Source organism: Lepisosteus platostomus, chromosome 8 (genome assembly GCF_059453375.1).
Source record: "Lepisosteus platostomus isolate fLepPlt1 chromosome 8, fLepPlt1.hap1, whole genome shotgun sequence".
Taxonomy (NCBI): Eukaryota; Metazoa; Chordata; class Actinopteri; order Semionotiformes; family Lepisosteidae; genus Lepisosteus; species Lepisosteus platostomus.
In genome coordinates this window covers 29261564-29282622 of record NC_142618.1, presented here as the reverse complement: position 1 = coordinate 29282622, position 21059 = coordinate 29261564, and the positions used below count along the sequence as shown (strand labels likewise).

General features: G+C 34.7%; 1 protein-coding gene across 3 annotated transcripts in view; it reads left to right on the top strand.

Moving 5' to 3' along the window:
- Positions 1–19975, top strand: part of LOC148657172 (dynein regulatory complex subunit 11) — a 36992-nt gene extending 17017 nt beyond the window's left edge. For all 3 annotated transcript variants that reach the window (XM_088643067.1, XM_088643066.1, XM_088643065.1), the window contains 14 exons: positions 5717–5922; positions 6781–6865; positions 7481–7612; positions 8303–8378; positions 10751–10857; positions 11776–11862; positions 12411–12472; positions 12965–13047; positions 15918–16025; positions 16573–16772; positions 17018–17104; positions 17223–17400; positions 18746–18984; positions 19317–19975. In XM_088643067.1, the coding sequence (XP_088499193.1) occupies positions 5717–5922; positions 6781–6865; positions 7481–7612; positions 8303–8378; positions 10751–10857; positions 11776–11862; positions 12411–12472; positions 12965–13047; positions 15918–16025; positions 16573–16772; positions 17018–17104; positions 17223–17400; positions 18746–18984; positions 19317–19436 (1770 nt within the window). In that variant the 3' untranslated portion in view covers positions 19437–19975. The remainder of the gene's footprint in view (positions 1–5716; positions 5923–6780; positions 6866–7480; positions 7613–8302; positions 8379–10750; positions 10858–11775; positions 11863–12410; positions 12473–12964; positions 13048–15917; positions 16026–16572; positions 16773–17017; positions 17105–17222; positions 17401–18745; positions 18985–19316) is intronic.
- The last annotated feature ends 1084 nt before the right edge of the window (positions 19976–21059 follow it).

The window sequence follows — 21059 nt, the reverse complement described above, 5'->3', positions numbered from 1 at the left end:
GACATGTATATATCCATAATGTTGTCATACTATAGATAACTGTGGCTCTTAAAAAAACAGTTTATCCCACTGGATAAATGTTTAGTATTCTCCTCTATCTTCTGGGATGCTGTAGAAAATACACTTTCAGTAGCTACATTTCTCATGTTTTAGTATGTTAATTTACTTCAGTGTGAATAAATATTATTGAAATGTATGGTTTTTGCATATTTTAATTGGGGTCATGATCTTTGCAGTTATGCATGACAAAACCTTAAATGACACTGCACTTTAAATGTGAAGGATAAAAGCCTTTGTTAAAATTAGTTTTACCACTAATAACCACATGACTTCTGCTGAGTGAAAGGCACTCTGTTCGGGTTATAGGACAGTTCACAGTATTAAAGACTAGCAGTGATGTATTTTTTCATACGACACTTACATGACTTCAGCTCACTGTATGCCATGCTTTTAGAAATAATTATTCATAACTTGTTCTTGTGATGTACTGGGTTGTAGGCTGTACTGAATGTTTCCCTGTTTGATCACACAGGTTAATGATAAAGTGTAGACAGGAGGGTACAGGCCAGTTAATATGAGATAGTGCAAATCAGATTCAGCATAATGCATAGCTGATTTCATCTCATGTTCTCATCAATGAAGAAGAATTCAGGCAACACAGACCATGAAGTTGTATGATAAAAGAGTTCATATGTTTGTCAGGGCAGTGTTGAACTGCAGGTTTGCCCCATACATGAATAAGCTTTAGTTAGATGAATGAATACTTATCCCATCACAGGTTCACTGCCATTAAGGGTACCTATTTCTGTCCAGTAGCTGATCTGGTTTGTCTTTAACCATACAGTACCACCCCAATAACCATGTTTTATTATTTCATTGGAGGATAACAGCAGCTCCATTTACATAGATCTTGGCCATTATGGTTGGGTGTCTAATGTAGCCTGACTTCTGTGCCCTTGTAGTCTCTACTAGTCTTCTGTACCAACACATGGAGTTAATAAAAATCTTTACAAATTAGAGGGGCTTTTAGGCGTATTTGGTTATTCAACTTACACTAATCATCTAGCTTGTTTGTTTTCTAGTAACTATTTGAGCCTAGGATCTCATCCAGTTTTGTTACTTCCTGTATCTTTGTAGCATGTCCTACTTTTAGAACTTAAAATCTGTTGCAGCATTAACTTATAGCAAAACTCAACACCCAAATTATTTCTTCAGTTCATCACTTTGTCAGAAGAACTGTCCTTACTCAACATTATGGATCTTTAAAGAACGTTTTGTGATCTGATATTAAATTTCTCCTTGCACTCAACATTCTTCAGAACACCTTATGTTTTCTGTCTCCTTATCTCAGCTACACCATTCTGCTTGTATCTCTTCCAGCAGTGAACTCTCTTTGGTCATGTATTCCAGCTAAGCTGTGTACACATGTGGCCTTAGGAATGTCCAACATATAAAACATTCTAGGCTGTGCTAAAATTTGGGAAGGAACAGTTAAGGCATGAACCATGCTGGCAAATAGAGCTGTGCAGTTCAAGGATTCATTCGCTTTGACCAAATCATTCTAGTGAATTGAACAAATCAATTAATGAGAATAAGCAGAATTTCAGAAATCAAGTCAGATAAGATACAGTACAGTAAATACTAAGTAAATGCCAAACTCAACCATAGCATTGATATGAAATGCATTAATTTTGAAGACTGTGCATGAATAATTAATTTTGCTGTTTATATCAGGTGGATCCATTGAATTATTCAATAGTAATAATGTGACAAGTAAAGGTTTATTCCATGCTGAAAAGGGAAGAAAAGAAACGCAACGTTTCAGCCATGCAGCCTTCTTTGGGTGTGTCACTGGTTTGGTGAGAGAATGGGGCCGGTAGCCCAGGGAGGAGGAGAAGGGATGACAAAGATTTAGAGATTTAGATTTAGAAGGCATAGTAGGTTGCAGCAGAAGTAGGCTCAAGTAGTTCAAGTAAGTAGCTGCGTCAGCATGCGTAGGCTGCAAAGGAACAAGTAAAGGTTTATTCCATGCTGAAAAGGGACGAAAAGAAACACAACATTTTGGCACTGGAGCTGAAACACACACCCAAAGAAGGCTCCACAGCCGAAACTTTGCGTTTCTTTGCTTTCTTTTTCAGCATGGAATAAAGCTTTACTTGTTCCTCTGCAGTCTATGCATGCTGATGCAGCTACCTACTTGAATTACATAATATTAATAATATCCATACATATTTATGTCTTTAGCTTTGAAATGCCCAAGAGTATTCCCATAACAAAATGTTAGGTTATGTTGTTTTTATTACTTTATCAGTTTTCGATTATTTTTCTCTCTGTTTAAGATTTATCTTTGATTTGATGTGCTCAGAAATAGGAATTAAAAAGTTTTCATGCAACTGTTACTTTTTCTTAGTTCTCTATTTATGATTTATTTATAAATTAAAGCCAATTTACAGTGGCACTCTTTTAAGCTATAATTTATGTTTTGCTGCTTTCTATCCTGTGCCCAACAAGCAGGCTAAACTCTTAAACTGTAAATTGTCTATGCATGATATTTCTTCTCAGATGCTTGAAAAAATATGATATTGTTTATCAAACTACAGGTACAGCATGTATCTTTCCACGTGGAAGAAGGAAAAGCACTGAGACTAATCTAATTTTACATTATATCTTCTAATTTTCCATTTAGTTTCATAAATGATTAAGTCTCATTTTAGTAATTATTTCTCTGAATATGGTATTCAGAGGCACTGTGTCATTTGGTACTGTATAAACCTGATATAGGGGAATTATAAAAATATAAAACTCAATAAGCTCAATACAATATAAATGTAGGGTCCAAGAAAATAAGTATATAATTCTGCATTAATTGAATTTAAATAGCTAGTTCCTAGCAGCATTATACGATGTTGAAGAATAAGTGTTGTTGTGCCATTAAAAATAGATACATTTTGGTCATGCTAAAGTTTAACACATTTAATAAACCCTGAGGTTACTCAGAGCACTGACGTTTGTGCTTATGAGATCCTGCAGATTCCTCAGTATATAAAAAAAAGTGAGTGAAAATTACTTCGATCTTGCTTCTTTCCTCTAAACATGTATTTTTTTTCCAAGCCAGCCTTATACAATCTGACATTACTAATGTGAAACACTGCACATTGGAGAACACACTACATCCTTTCACCTTGATGACATTGGCCCTTCACAGAGTTCCACCTGGCTGCCGACCATCCTGCCATTTATATCCGTCCTCTCTCTCCCCACCTTCACTCTTTTGCGACTTCAGCAATCCCTGCATTCCTCTGTCTTTGTCATGACTCCTTGTTGAAGGCCCTTGCCACCCCCAGCATCTGCACTATGATCCTTGCTCCTTTGGGTATTCAGGTTGCGATCCAGGCAACAGGTCCCTCCAATGCCCCCAGATACAGTACCTACTTCACAATATATCTGCATTTCCCCTTTCAAATTCCTCATCCACTTTTTGCGATTTCTCGTATTTTCTAGTAACCCCTTCCTCACCCTCACACAAAACAATATTCTTCAGGGCTTCACGCTCTGAACTATCCACTTTCACTGGCTAACTTGGAAATATTTCTGAGGCTTCCATCGGACTTTTCACATCCCGTTTTCTTCATTTCATCTTGCTTATCCTCATTCATATTCTATTTTCAAACTTCATAACTTAAGAATTCTGCATCTCTGTAATGGGGGTTACAGCATCTTCGTTGTCACAGGCAGGTTGTCATTCTCTCGTACAGACCTGTTAAGTCAGTAAAGAAAACTAACTCTGATCACACCTGTACTCCATCTTATTTATGTATCAACAGAAGACAAGTTTCTGTTGTTATTTTTGTATTTATAGAATCCTAAGAAATTTACTGTAAGACTTCCATTCTAAAATAAATTAATGGGAGTGCTGAGGAAAATTAGTTTTTAAAAGTATAACTTTCCCATTTACTTTTCAATGAAATGCAGAACCACATGTTTTATGACCAAAGTTATTCTACAGATTGTTATTTAAAAAATAAATAAGTGGTTTGATATCCACTGGGGCATCTACTGATACTAGTAAATGCAAATTGTTTCTGGGCTTTGCCATATTTAAGCTTATATTGCATTGATAAACCCTTGAGAGTTCAGTTAGTTGAATTTTCTATTTATCTTTGGTTCTGATGTTTAGGAATGATCTAAGAAGCCTATCACCCTTTTAGTATACTGTAGCAATTTTTTTGTGGTTGTGATCCATTAGCAAGGTATCATAAAAAAAAGATTTGTTAGTAAATTCTGTGCCCACTGTGAAAGAATATTTTAAATTAGAAAAAATGAAAATGTTCATTCCTTCTTAGTGTATAATGATGTATTGTAGTGAGGGATTTAACTTCTTTGGTTAGTTGAGAGATGATACAGTATCTTTGACCATACATAGTATTGTAAATTATTTTTAAATCAATGATAACTCATAGGTTAACTCATAGGATAATGCTTTGTAACTGTACAGTAGATAATTGTGATTTAAGAGGAAGGAACTAACAGGACTGAAGATATTTTGAGTTTAGAGTGGTTATTATTTATATATTTTTTATTTTAACTGTATTTTAGTCTGTTTTACTGTATTTGTTTTGCAAATATTTCCTGACTATTGTTGCACAGTTAGAAACGGAAGTACAGTATGTGAATTTAACATTTAATCAGCAATCAATTATTACATTCTATAGGGAAATAAACGGATCCTTTGTGTATGTAAGGAAGCATGCTAAACTAGCAAAATAGTGCCACTTTTTTTCTATAAATGTTCATCTTAATTTTTGTAAGAAATAAAGTATTGGTAATGTGAGAAAATAAAACAGATAAGCAGTTAATGCAATAATACTTATAGTCTAAAGCAATATATTTGCCTGTCATTTGGTGTGCCCACCTGCTAAGTTTCACAATGGTGAATATTTTTCCACAACAGCAGCTTGAAGTCACCTGGTGGTTTAATAATCACTTAACGTAATTTAACAAATGTACTCCAATCTGTGTTGAAGGCACCCCTATGATTATTTAAGGAATCTTAAACAAATGCTTTCACACATTTCTACTAATAAAATAGTAGTAGAATAACTGTGCATAATTAACAGTTTTTGCAGCAAGAGAAACTCCAGGATGTAGTTATATTCTTTCCAAATGTACATTGTGATTTATTGCAGTGATATTGAAAATCTTGTCAAGTTCTACGAAATGCTTCAGACCCATTCATGTACTGTAGGATGCCTGTTTCTAATGGCATGTGTAGTGCTGTATCTATAGTTAAAGTGCAGTATTAAAGAGGTCAGTTTTGATACTGAGTATACTGAGTGTGTACCCGCATTGTGATAGCAGGTTGTGGAGACAGTCTGCTCAGGATCGTTGGACCAGAGGCTACAGAATTCCTGTCGCAGAGTAATCCGAGACTAGATGATTGATGTAGGCAGGTGAAAGATGTAGTGGTCCTATCTGTACAAACACCCTTGTTTTTGCTGTTTTCTGTTGCATTTATTCCCACTTTGACAGTTCCTATAGAAATCAAAGACAGGCTGTTCAATTGTTCATTAGCAGCCAAAGAATTGAAACTGAGGGGTGTTCATATAAATACTATGCACTTATTGTCAGTTTACTTCTTAGAGGAAAGTTCTTTCAACTTCCTGGACATATATTATCTAATACTTAATTTTCTTTTTTTTTATTTTGACCAAAAAAGTCTCTGGGTCCACAACACAACCACGCCTCTCCTGCCATGAAGACTGCCCAAGTCACTGAAGGGCAGAGGCGTCAAAAGCAAGAAGAGCATGAGGAGGAGTTTCAGAAAACTCTAATCACCATTAAAGACAAGTTGAGGGATGTGGAAGGACCTGACATGAAAGAGACCATGAAAGATCAGATCCGCCAGTGGTTTATTGAGTGCCAGTAAGGATGATTTTCAAAAGTGTCAGCTCTTGGGGAAAGTGGCAGATTCCCTTAACTGTTTCTTTTTTGGATTTTTTTTCCAGTTCTTTTTTCTGTTTTGTTATTTTTGTTTTGTTTCTCTTGGACATGGTACATTTATGTGTGTGTTTAAACATAAACAGTGCTGAGAAAAAGAATTCATCTCCTCCCAATGATGATCCATTTTGTTCTGCACGTTTTTTAAAAGTAAACATTTGTAATCAAGCTTCTTAAACTGGACATGTTCATGGGCGGAACAAGTTAAAAAATCAACTGTAAGGCACGCAGTGATTCTGGACGCAGGTCAGAAAAGATGTGTACAGGGAAAGTAATCGGTACTACCAAAGCCAAATCACTAGATGAGAAACGAAGTCGAGAACAGGTTCCGAATTCAAGGCCACTAGTAAGACTACAAAGAGCAAGAGAGGAAATGGAAGGCAAGAAGTTCCTAAGGAGCTACCAATACCAAGCAATGAGATGAGAGTAGGAGAGGGTTTAGAAAAGTCTGGATGTGGAGGGTGCAGTAACCAGTGGGCTGTCCTGATTGGTTAATGGATCTGATCTGCTGCGTTTGCGGGGATTGCCTCTAGCTGGTGCTTGACTGGGGTGAGATCGTTTGTGTGGAGGATTCCAATTGGCAGCAGGTGTGACATCAACGAAATTACAGTGAAAAATCAAAATTAAATATGTTGATGGGACATCATTAGAAGGGCTTGAATACTTTTTAAAGGTACTATATGTTGTTCAGCATATAAAAACCCTATTCTTCTGTTTAATTACCTTTTAATTGATGTTCAAAATTTATTTGCAGCACCTTAAAACATTTCTCTTTTTATTAAGTGATGCAACTGGCAGCTTTCCTGATTATCCTGAAGATGAAGATGGGGGTTCTGCCTTGATTTTTGCAGAGAAAACACCCCAGCAGGTTGGTAGAAACTGTAACTTGAATTTTCTAATCCAACATTGTGATTTATTTTTTATATTAGCAGTAAATAACCTCTATTACCCTACCTGTGATTTATAAAATATTTTATCAGCCACATGTGTTGTTTTACTGCACTCTCTTAGGTGGCAGAGTGGTGCAGTGGTTTGCATTGTTGCCTTGCAGTTCTAGGGCACTGGGTTCAATTGCTGGCATGCTATCTGCATGGAATTCGAATGTTCTCCCCTTGTTTGCGTTAGTTTGCATGTTCCCTGTGTCTACGTAAGTTCACAGTGGGTGCACCAGCTTAGCTTCTGAAAAAAATGGCCTTCGTGTGAGTCTGTGCATGTTTGTGTCTGTGTGTGTCTTGCGATGGATTGGCATCCTGCCCAGGTTGAACCCTGCCTTGCTCTCGTTGCTTGCCAGGATTGGCTCCAGCTCTCCCATGGATGGATGCAATCTCTTGATTTAAGTCAGTCATCTTTGTTTAAGTTAGTTGTTTTGTATCTTTTTTTTATTCTGTGTTAATGTAGGTAGTCTGAATAAGTTTAGTAAGAATGATAGAAAACAAAAGAAAATATTTTATAATTGATCCTTGACTGCTTGGCTTCATTTTAGTTAATAGAGGAACTGGCAGCCAAAGAAGAAGAAGAAGCCAACAAAAAAACCAAAGGAAAAGATGACAAAAAGGACAAAGGAAAGAATGAGAAGGGAAAGAAAGATAAGGATAAGAAAGGGAAAGGAGAGGAGGTGAGTATGTATCAGATCAAGAGCAATAAAGTTGCTTATTGTTTTGGAATCTGTTTTGGAAATGTTTGTCATGAACATTGTTGGCCAAATCTAGTTATGCAACAAGAGGATTTCTATCTACAAGGGTCTCCATCTACAAGGTTCATCCTTGTTTTCAGTTTGAAGAACAAAAAAATAAGCTTGAAACAGATAAATATTCAGCTCCATCAAACAAATTTTGCTTTTACTTTAAATGGTCATATAAATCTTTTAGTATATCCCATTATGGGTGGTGGACACTGCATTGGCTTTCTTGCAGTCTTCCTTAACATTTGCAGAAGCTCCAGCTTTCACATTATTTTTTAATATTGCACAAAATAGTTATGCTCATCAAATGAAGTAAAACATACTGCGGAGTTCATTTTCTAACTGCATTGCCAAATAATTGGTCATCAGTCAAATTTAGCATGTCACTCAGATACTTAGAATGCAAGCTTCTTTAATTTTGTTGGTCCTGATGCTGAAAAAAGCCTGTGGGGCTTTGAGAAATGACAGTACAGTATTTCTGTATTTCTCCTAATGTCCATTAATTTATAAGCAATGTTTATGTGTTTTATTAATGTGTGTAAAGACATAGTAAAAAAAATGAGACAAAAGAGCACTGCAGAGAAATTACAGGATACATAATGTTGTTATTATTTTATCTTACAGGAAGAGGAACCTGGACTAAAAATGTTTCCATCTGCTTTTCTGTCTGAAATTGAAAATGGGCATACAACCTATACAAGTGAGAAATACAAATCTAGAATCTGCATTAAATTTCCCAAAAAATGTGAAGTAAGCTCAAAATATTTGAATCATTCTAGAAAGACGTACATTCTGAATGTATTGTAGTAGTTACATTATAAATGTTAAAGCTCTGTTTTTCCCTCTTTTGGCATGGATATACCATATAGTCAAGATAAGTTAGATCTTACCTTGAAATTGACTGAAATATAAAAAATTAACCCCTGTATAACATTTAGGAGAGATCCCATATCTGAGGCACAGATAGGATTTTTAGTACACAACAGACAAATAAATGATTGGACCTCTCATGATACTTGAACTGTCTTTCAACATCCAATGATGTCTCTTCAACAAAAAAACAATTTCAAATTGATTAAAGCACATTGGTTTCTGTCAGTTAGCCTTAAGACATTTTCTGATAGAAAGTCCAGTTGAAATCATAGTTGAAACATCTACACCAATAAAACATTATTTCAGTCATTAGAAGAATGCACAGTTGAAACTTTTACATATAGTAAAAGAAGAATGCATATTCAATATTCAAATGCACATCGTATAAATTGTTCTAAACAAGACTGATGACTCTCTGATGGCTTAGATTTATAAACTCTCAAATGAAGCTGTGTCAACCTATCAGTTGAAATTGTTCCACATGGTACAATAACATTAATTACCTTGACTTTAACCAAGTTATTCATTAATACAGTACAAATTACTTTGATAAATACATAACATGGAATTATTTTATTTTAATTTGTAATGATTCCCTTTTCAGAAAAATCTGCAGACCTTGCTGATTTATTTTTAAAATATTTTTACAAATAACCATAATTGAGTACCAAGTAAAAAGACTTAATGCAATAAAAAAAAACTTTTTGTAAAGTTTTTTGGATATATTGTAGAATATTTAAATGTGGGCTCTTGAGAACTACAGTGCTATATACGTGTATTCACACTCTTCCAGTGATGTGCTGTTTTGTTTAATTACAAATTACATTTATTACATAACTTTTCAACTCTTTGCTATGGCAAACCTAACTTTCTTTAGGTGCACAAAATTTAAAAAGTCATAAAATAGGTGAGTGGCATTCCTCTTTGTGCAATAATAGTGGTTCACACAATTTCAGAATAGACATACTGTGCCTATCTCTACAAGGTCCCACTGTCATATAGTGAATTTCAAGCGCAGATGAAAAAATTAAGACCATTACACTTTCAGAACTCAGAGATATTGCTGTAGAAAGACACAGATCAAGACAGGAGTGTAAAAAATAGATAACCTGATTATCCCTTTGACCATGGCAAAGTCAATCATTAAGATATGGAAGGTGTATCAACCAACCTGACTGCCAAATTAGGCTATTCCTCCAAACTCAGCAGCTGGGGAACAAGACTACTAGTAAAGGATGTAACTGTGAGGCAAACAGCATCTTTAAAAAACCTATAATTTCCAATGCCTGACATGGGAATAATGTCCATGAGTCAACAATATCGTGGTCACTCCACAGAATTGGCCTGTTGGACCATGCGGCAATCTCACCTCAAATCCCGCTTGGAGTTTGCAACAAAGCAAATACTGTAAGTGATACTACAAAGATGTTGCAAAAGAACTTAATTAAACCTTTACATGTGGTGCAAGCCCAGCATAATGCATCACCCTTCCAACCCCATATCTATTATCAAGCACTGTGGTGGTAGCACTATGTTATGGAGCTGCTTTTCATCAGCAGGGACTGGGTAGCTTATCTTGATTGAAGATAAGGATGAAAATAGATGAAGCAAATTTTAGAGGAAAACCTGCCTCAGTCCACTAAAGACCCAAAACTAGAAAGACAAATTACCTTTCATTAGGACAATGACCTAAAGCATGAGGACAAAGATACACTGAAGTGGCTTAACAAGCTCAAAGTGAATGTCCTTTGATCGTGCCTGAGCTAGTTTGCAAAGGAGATTGAGCAAAATTTGCAGCATCTCGGTAAGCAACTTTATACAGACTCATTGAAAAAGACTCTCAGGTATAATTGTTGCCATACCTGGCCAAACCAATATATTTTAGTTTTCGGTTTTCTTTTGCTGTTTCTGCTGATATTAACATCTTTTACCACTGAACATTTTGATTTGAACTTTCAAATTTTAATTAAAATATTTTAAAATGTTTATACACGATTTGTAATTCAGCAAAATGGGACACTATTGTAAGAGTGTGAATATTTTTTAAATCCAATGTAAATACCATGTCTAAACAAAAATGCTGTGAGAGTTGAGTGTAGCATCTGTAGAGTATGGAAAATGTATATACATTACATCTGCTTTAAAATTAAATTTCTTGTCTGCTACAATAGCATAAGACCTTTTCTTTTCAATCTCCAGCTGTCTGGGAAACCCGCAATGAAGCTAAGAACTTCAATCAGAGGCATGAAGCTGAGTTGATCAAAGAAGAGAAGAGGAGAGAAATCGAAGATGAAATCAGAATTCAGGCATGGGATACTCCATTCCAGAACTTTTATTTTGATATGATTTTTTCCATTTTTGCTGAATTCACATTACCTCTGCAGTCTACATTTTCTTTAAAACAGATAGGAGCACATGAATAAATCAATTTCTTAAAAAATAAATCATTTTCAGAAGTCTTAATGAAGAGCCACATATTTTGGGCATCTTCAAAAAGGCAATAGCTGTGTTCAAGCAAGCTCTGTAAATGTTTAAATCAAGACAAATTCATCTGTTGGTGTTTTGTCTGTTTTAATCTGTGTTTCTAAGATTTTAGGAACTGAAAATCACACTAAAATGAATTGAATTGTCTTTGAAGAGTTTTGATGAGATATATATATATATGTTTCTGTTGATTCATACTACAATAAGAGGCATTAAAAACATCAAATGTGTATTGTAACCAAAGGCATTTGTCATGTTTTTAATGCCTTCCAGTATACAGTATTTAATATTATTAACACATATTAAAATCTTGCCAGTTTGGGGGCTTCAGCCATTTAAAGCATTGTTTCAGCTGAGCCCTATTGTCCAGACTTTACTGGTTTCATGTCTGGTCTGCCATTAGCTGACTGTGACCAAAATTACTGAGCAGAGGTATTCAATTGACAAAGAATCACTGGGGCTCAATAGGATAAATTTATACAGGATATTCTTAGCTTTGTGAACACCAGTGACCCTTGTGAACTGCTAGCTGCAGATGAGCTTGCAGGGCTGTCAGTGAAATCTGCATCACTCCACAATCAATACCAATCAAAGTTAAATCTGCTGTGGACCCCATGAGACTTGTGAAACTGTGAGAGCAGTGTATTCAAAACTGGGAGAGTATCAGTTCACAAGAGTGTTGTTTGTGCATGACACTGTGTAGACTGCATTTGAATGGGCTTTATTTTATTCCTTATTAGGTAGATGAGCTAATGAGACAGGAATTGACCAATCTGAAGCTGGCTGTGGACAAAGACAAAGGAGGGAAGCCCAAAGGCAATGCTAAGGTAAAATGTTAATTTGTTATTTTGCAATGGCAATATTTGTTATTAATATAATTCTTTAAAATTAGTTTAGAATTGGTCATAAATAAGTTTGTATTACTTAATATGAATAGTTGATTTTGAATATTCTAGTGAGATTTTATTCTCTTTCAGAAATTCCCTGAAGTTATGAAATGCAGTATCACAGTCATTTCTGCTGCTCACAACTAGATTTGAGCATTTTTTAACATGGAAACAACTGTAACAGTTTCAAAACCTTCACGTGCACCTTACTCAAGACAAAATGCAAATCTCATACTCATCACTAAATTCACTGTACAATTAAAATTAATAGGCCTGTTTGATCATGCAACTCTGATTAATTAATTAGTCTATTTAGTTAGTATAAAAGGGCAGGCAAGTGACAATTGTAATGTTTTATTGATCAACAAAATGGATCAATTACTAGCAATATAGATTTTGACGTTCAAAGATTTTTGTGACTTAAATTTTGAATTTATCAGTAGCTTATTATTTTCTTACTGCAGTAACTGCATTTGTGATTTTTTCAGAAAAAGAAAGGAGGAAAGAGTGGAAAAAAGAAAAAGAAAGACAAAGATTTGACAGCAGACAGGTGAGCCCATTTTTAATATTAAAATGAAAAATTGAATGTGTCTACACTTTTGGTGTTGTTTTGCATACTGCACATTTTATTCAAAAACAAGGAAAAGACTACAAAATTCAGGTAAATTTAGGTGCTTTACACTTTATACAAATCTTTTATCTGCATTTTTTTTATTTTAATTACTTTGTTTTCAGTTTTGGTTTGTTTTTCTTCCAATAATTTATAATTGAGATTAATTGCAATTGTTAATTTGTTATAAATTATTTATTGTGGGATTATATTTACTTTGTTACTATTACAAAGCATTGTCTAATAGTCTAGAGTATGCTCTTTGTTAGGTTATTCATATTATTAAATTAAAATTGTCCTTATCAAATGAACGGCCTACTCATATTAGCAAGGCTTATAATTACAGTAGTGTTACTTATGTAAATAGGACCAACTCTTTTTTTAGTGGTGTCAAATCTGTTGCATTTCTCTTGATCATATCATTGTTTACAGGAGTATTGAATCTTTATATCAAGAGCTGGTGGAGCAGGGTTTGCTTAAACAAGCTCAAAAGGTTCAACTGGAGGACTATTTAGGTAATTATGATTATACTATCCTGTTATTTTTATATATTTTTGTTTCATCCATATTTCTCCTTTCTCGTTCTGTCACATATATTGTAATACAATTATAGGAGGACAATAATCATAGACAACATGTTTAATGTGTGAGAAGCTGTATTTTGTTCTGCATTTTGAACAAAATAATAGCATTCCTTAGAAGAAGAAGGTTTACAGTTAAAACTGTTTCCTCATACTGTCTTTTGGGTTTTCACCATGATTGTATACAGTAAACATTCAGGAGTGTTATATTATGATGGCTTTCATATTATCTATGAAATTGAACCTACATATTTTTAACCATTGAATTTCAGCTTGTTAAGATGTTATAGTAACATAATATAAGGAGAAATGCTGATATGCAGAAATGACCATTTTAAAGAGAGGTCATATAATGCAGCATAATAGAAAATGTGTGGTGCCTGATGAATAATGTAACGCCAAGTAAGCAGTTATGGGTTCTGCTTCCATTTCTTTTTCATTTTATTCTGTGTCGTTTCCAAACAGATCACTTTCATTATATCACATAAAGATAGTCATCATCACTAATATATGAAATCTGGATGCCTTGTACCAAAAAGAGCTCTACTTTCAAATGGGTACATTGGCACAAAATAAATATATATTACATACAGTATATAAAATAATATTTTTAGAAAATTAAAATTGTCTTTAAGTGGTCTGATTTCTTGAGAGAATACAGCATTCTGATTCAAAATTGGGATTATTGAAGATGTCACCATAGCTTGATTATTTATGTTAGATGAACTTTTTTCTTGAACTTTTTGTTATTACTTTTTTGTAGTAATCACATTTGAGATTACTGAAAGATTTAAAACTGCCCAGTCTTAAGAAAAATACACTCAATTTGAACATACTCTCCAGTAGTACATATCTATTACAAAATGTCTAATAAAGCCAGAATAGACAAATGATGGTATACCTTGGCACATAAAGGTACACCTTAAATAGTCATTTGGACAATTTGATGTTGGTCATTTTCACAAAATATACGAAGTCAGTCATTCACTTTGTTGGATAGCACTAGTTATTAATTGGTGTGGCTGTGTGGCATTAAATCCAGCAGCCAATGTGGGATTTCAGTACAAACTTAAATGATCTTAATTAAAGACTGACACAAAAACCATACACTCTACTCTGTACACCCTCATTAATCTCACGTTGGTGTTACCAAGTGTGTCTCATTCCACTGGTGTGGGTTTCAGTGTCAGCACAGCCCTCAGATACAAAGTCCCACAGAGTTTGCCTGCAGGAGTCCTTCGAGAAAATGACAGATGAAGTAAACAAGAAACACAGCAAGACTTTCCCTGTTTCTGCCTCTGCACAAGCTCTGCTTCCTCCTTCTTTCTCATTTCCTGCTCTCACCATTCACCCCTCACTCTTGGCCCTTCTTTTTCTTCTCTTCTCAGTAGCCCCCTTGTCCAAGACACTTATTCCACACTTTGTGTTCCACCTATTTAACCTGGATGCATCTCTTCTCACTTAATCTCCTTACCTCTACCTCCTTTCTTTAAGGCCATGCATCATAAAAGGTATTCTCTGGAATGGCTAGTTGGTTTTAATTAAAGCGGGGATCATATCTACAGTCCATCCGGATTTGGACTTGCTCTGTGTTCAGCCTCGATATCTGCTGATAACTCCATGATAACTCTTATGAATTTAACGTTCTTGAAGTAACTTCCCATTCTCAGTTACTTCTCACTGTTCTCTACCAATGTCCAGTTCTGCTCACTAAATCCTCTTTTGTTCCCTTACCTCCCTCTCTACTCTAGTAATCGTAAACATCCACTTTTATAATTGTAATTGTCTTGTAGTTGCCATCTGTATTAATTCCAATCCAACCCTTTATATCAGCTCTCTTCTTTCTGTTCTCTTTCTCTTTTTTCTGTAAACTTAAGTTTGCCACACCCAGTCATTTCACTTACAGTACATCATCTTCGCTCACCTCATCTCTAGAGGAGATCTACAGTACACAGCCCTCAGCCTTTCATTTCTTGCTATTCTTCTTATCTTTTTCTTTAGCTCTCACTGCTGCCAAATACCCCTTTCACCAATCAATCATATTAGTCTTCTAACAATCCACTATTTTTTTATGTACCTTCTTATCCCTCCTCCCCCCTCCTCTATCTCAGATGATGACTTTACTTCCTTCTTCTCTACAATAGTTGAGATCCTCAAGCTCTTCACCACATCACCTCTATCTTCACACTTGCTGACCTAGGAATTTCTGGCACCACTTTCACATGGATTACTTCCCACCTTGCTGGTTGACTTTACTAGAACTACAGGTGCAGATCAATCTCTGTATCTGAGTCAGTCTCCAAGCGTGTCACCAAACTTCAATCCTGGTTACCCTACTATTGCCTATACACTCTACCTAGGACCACTGATATTCACTTACAGCTTTCATATCACTTCTATGGAGGTGATGTTTAGGTATTCTCTTTTCCTCTCCTCCTTCTAATACTGTACCTTTGTTCTCTGCTGTAATAATGCCTTACCTACAGTATACATACTAAGACCTATTGATCTGTCTTTCTACGACTTTATCTCTGAGTTAGGAGTTTTATTCCTCCTTAGTCTCACGAACCTCTATTATTGCACACAGTTATAGAGTAATAAAAAGTAATTTTCTACACATCAACTAGTTTAGGTTTGTCATGGTGAATACATAGGAAATTAATATATATTAGCGTATATATACTTAACTGTTGCAGTTGTTTCTAAATGGAATTTGTTGTTGTAGTTCATTGTTTTTTTTTCTTTAAATCAAATTAATTTAAGATCAAACTTAAATTGATTGTTTTTTTGTTTTCTCTACCTAGGTGATTATAGCTACCTGGGAACAACACTGCGCCAAACAGATATTGAGCCAATGCCTTCTCTGTCTGATGTGCGACAAGTCATAGCTTTGTATGCCGTCATACCCTTAGGTATTTAATATCCTCACTTGTTTTGTATTCAATGAGTCCTGATATTGTTTTTCATCATAATTACTGACTGACTCAGCGAAGATTCACTATTGGTGTGATAGGATGTTTTCTTGCAAAGTGTACCAAGGTTTAAAAATATGAAACTTTGCCTTAAAACATTTACATGTAAAACTTTTAAATACTATATAATTCTTTATATTTTTTCACATTATAGCTTCCAAGAATTGAAGTTAAATAGTTGTGTGGGTTAGGTAATTGATATACTGTATGTATATATAACATGCTTTTCTCTTAAAAACATTACGTCATCTTATACACAAGTTTCTACTGAAAATTACAAATAATATTTCAAATTAAATATATACTGTAAATATATGCACATTTCTATTACTCTAGACTAGTAAATATGTACCTTGAAATCCTGTAAGTACTCAGATAAATTAAACAAGTATATAGCATTAATATTTTCTTTTGATTTTTACCTTATTCAACACATGTTTTATCACATTAATGAAAGTTAAATACATGTACTGTAAATAAATAACAGGCTCTCAGGCTGTACATGAAAAGGCACCATTGGTGAAGGCGATCCTGTTAACTGGCCCCGCTGGTGTGGGCAAGAAGATGCTTGTTCATGCCATTTGCACTGAAACAGGTGCCAACCTCTTCGACCTCTCCCCTCTCAATATTGCTGGGAAATACCCTGGAAAGAGCGGGTTACAAATGATGTTGCATATGGTGTTTAAGGTAAGGTTCTGAGACACTATTGACTTTAGTTTTTTATTGAAAAGCATAGTGTGCTTTTTTAACCATATTTTTTTACCAAATTCAGTATGATTCTGCTATGATCTATGCACTAGTCTTAAACCTCCAGTATTGTTAAGTGCTACTGAATCTTGTGTTCTTACCCAACAAGTCTCTGCCTTAAACAAGTATTTTTTTTATTATTAGTTTTGGATCTCAGTTTTAGGTTGTTATTATGCATTTTTAAGGTTGCCAGACTGATGCAGCCTTCTGTGATATGGATTGGAGATGCTGAAAAAATGTTTTATAAAAAAGTCCCCAAAGATGAGAAAGAGGTAAATCTGAATTGATCAATTGTATTTGCATAACATTGCTATTACATAATCTGTGTATCAAGTTATTATGGCAAATAACGTTTACCTTGGACTATCTCTTTTTTTGTTTTGTAAACAGTTAGATCCAAAACGCCTTAAAAAAGATTTGCCGAAGATTCTAAAATCTGTTAAAGGTGAAGACAGGATTCTGATTGTTGGTACATCTCATCAACCTTTCAATGCAGATATAAAGTCCCTCTGCAAAGTCTACAGCAAAATCATCCTCATTCCACGCCCAGACTATGCATCCAGATATGGTGAGCCCATTAATTGTCTGCTACCACTGAGCTGCATTCAGCTTAGATACACAGATTGTTTTTATTAACTTTTATATCGTTACAAAGGGGGGGTTACAAAAATGGTAAATGTCAGGAACTGACTGAACAGTTTAGTCAATAATTAAAACGAATATTCATAACCCCCAACTTGTACGTTATTTCTGCAAGAAAATACCCGAGTGGTTGGTATAGTTAGAGGATCATGAATTCTTTGTTTTCTGGCACAGCTTTGGTTAAAAGAGTAATAATACAGGCCGACTTGGTTAAACAAATGTTTATTAACAATTACAACACAAACACTACACTACAGAAAACTAAACATACAACACACAAATCTCAGTATTTACAAATTTACAGAGGCATTTCAGAGGCATAACATCCTAACCCCCCAGAAAACACCAGAATGCTACCATTTATTAAGGTCTTAAAAAAATCCTACAGAGGCCATGAGGTCTTATAATTAAATAGCTTGCAATACAACCTGCAGTTAAATCTCTCGCTCTGCTAGCCCAGATGACACAGAATAAACAGAAGCCTATCTCCCTATTCTAAAAATGCACCCCTTAGCAGGAAAGGCCATTTTTAACCAAGATATTATTGACTCAGGAAATCAAGTTTCCCTAAAAACACAGAATAGCCAGCTCTTCTTGGCAAGGTTCAAATACTTAACTTTACTTGGGCTTTGTCTGGATGGTCATGAAGTAGGGGCTCTTGCCTGGCACAAGCTTCAACTCTTCCAGATTCCTCTCTCTCTTGCGCTCTGACTTTCTTTATATTATTTTCCTCTTCTTCTCCTCTGTGATCTTGATGTGATCAAACTTCTGGACTGCTTATTGACAGTTAATCATTTACCCACAACTTAATTAACTAGGTAAACCAAGGTAAACATTATGATTGGTTTCCATCACCGTGTCTGGACCCCCTACATCCCCTCTGCTTTGAATCTGGAAATGTTTACAATGCCATGCCACACTTTATCTAAACTCTTAGCTGTAACATACAGTATATACAGTACTGTATACAGTACATAAGGGTTTATACACAAGACATCACTGTATAGAGAAAAAATCTGAAATACATGGAAGTTTCATAATTGCTTTCCCGAGATATTCCTGACAATATACTTTTCCATTACATATTGTAGGATTCCTTAATAAGTTAACAGTGTTTAAGGATAAAAAAATGGGAGATCAGCATAGAAATATACATGATACAGGAACACTCTTGTACTGTACTTAAAACAATTCAGTACAATTATTTAAAAATAAATAAAGTGTTATGTATGTGTACATTATTAAAACACTTTCTTCCTTTGATATCCTAGTTATGTGGGGACAACTGATCAAAAAAAATGGTGGTGAAGTCACAAGTGCCTTAGACCTGAGCTCATTGGCTAAGATTTCAGATGGGTACACGCAGGGACACATGGTGCAAGTGGTCAGAACAATTCTAACTGAGCGCCGTATACAGCAACTGGCAAAGCGACCCTTGACAGCCACTGAATTTGTTGCCCCCCTGGCCAAAATTGACCCTGTGTTTCAAGATGAAGAGGAGGCATTTAAGGTAATAAAGCCAGTTTCCATTGGGTCTCTCTGGTTCTTTTGTTTACCTTTAATTCATGTTTTATAGACATACAATATACAGTATGCTACCAATACTCATTTGTTGGATTTTAATATCTTCAAGTAAATAACACTGATATCCTGTAATTCTTTAATTTCCAAGAGAATATTATTGTATAACCCTATACAGTGCATAGTTGTTTTTTTTTAGATACTGATATTTTCCATTATGACAGATCATCAGTTGTACCATTTGTTGTATTACAAATAGATACTTTATTACCATTTATCTAAATTTACTGATTTTAGATCACATTTTTCTTTAATTTCCAGAACTGGTATACTAAAACTCCTCTGGGAAAGAAACGAGCAAAAGATGCATTAGGGAAGGAAGGTGAAGAGGAAGATCAAATTAAGGGGAAAGGCAAAGCGGGACCCAAGAAGAAAAAATGAAAAGCAGTGCTGTAGCACAAACCTGTCATTTCTGCTGAATCATAAAAGTTAGAACATGCATTATCTCACAGTCATTACCTTTTTTCATCTGGCTGATTTTGTGTTTTTGCTTTTTTTTTGTTTATGTGGGCGTATAAACTAAAAGTAAATTAGTTCTCAATTACTGTTTTATCTTCAAGTTATCTTTTTTGAAATTGCACTTCAAATTGCAATAAAATATAAGGCTTACAAACAGTCAGAACCTAATAATATATATTTAAAAGTATATCACAATATTTTAAAAGGTCTGTTTTGCTCAGTTATATTCATGTGATTCTTTTCATAGTTTGTAACTGAATCAGAAGCTCTTTTTCCAGTAAGTTAAGGTTAAGCAAAGTATCTTTAAAGAATGCTTATGCACTATAGATCGGTTTTAATCCAAAGTCTTTGTCTTTCTCATGGCATTTATTTTCATCAATTAAACTTCTGTCTTTGATGGTGGAAAAGAAAAGTATTTGTAATATGAATTTTAAAAATATAACAAGAACACAACATCCACATTTCACTGAGCCTGTCCTTTGGACAATCATGAGTATTTTTTTCTCTTATTATTTAATATGTAGCCATGTGGTAATCAGACCTTGATAAACTGACACCGACATGCTTTGTCAGCCCCCTAGAGGACTAGTCATTAATATTCAACTGTTTATCCTGGCTCACTGGGAAGTTCGAAGCTCACTCAAGTAAAGAAGTGTGTAACCAGTCTTCGTATTTTAAAATTGTGCAATATGTACTATGCAAAGCACAAGACAGTACTTGATATTAAATATTTACTAGCATATCTTAAGTATAAGATCAACATGCAAGTTAGAAAATGAATGACCTGTGGAAAAGCCATGTCACACATGTATCTTATTATAAGAGCCTTTTTGCCAGCCACAGTGAATCATCTTTTTTTTCTGATATATGTTGTACCTGTTTTAAATGCTAGTGAGTATCTTTTAAATGAAGCCAGCTGTCTAGCTTTGTCATGGTCATTCATGAATTGTTATGGTACAGTATGTGTTCAGACTGGTAAACAGTCATTGATCTAATTATGTCATTTTTCAACAAGTACAGTACCAATCAGTGTTAAAATCAGTTTAACTTTGATTGCCAAACAAAATGTTAAGTTGGAATACCAAAGATAAAAATGTGATTATAAAATGAGTGAAGATTAGATTTAATGAAAAATAAGGTAATGTGTGGAACAGAAGAAGTCATATGTGTTTGGTATCTTTTAAGGTATGCAAGTGTATTATGGTGGTAGCATGATACTGTAAATGATGAGCCAAAATACTCATTTTATGTATGTCACTGTTTGACATTAACAACAGCATGGTGTAAATGCCTTGGGTTTCCATTATAAATGTCTTAAATTCAACAAAATAATATGCAATTATCACAAACATGACCACAGTTACATTATCAGACTGTTAAGGGATTCTATCTTAACCCTGAAGAGACATTTGTATACTCTGAATCAGGGAGTGTCCACATTTTTCATTAATAAAATGATCATGTAAGTTTAATCGATTGGACATGATGAGCTACAGCAGTAGAACCCAGCCAAAAGGAAGCCCTTTTGTGTGCCTTTATCAGTTA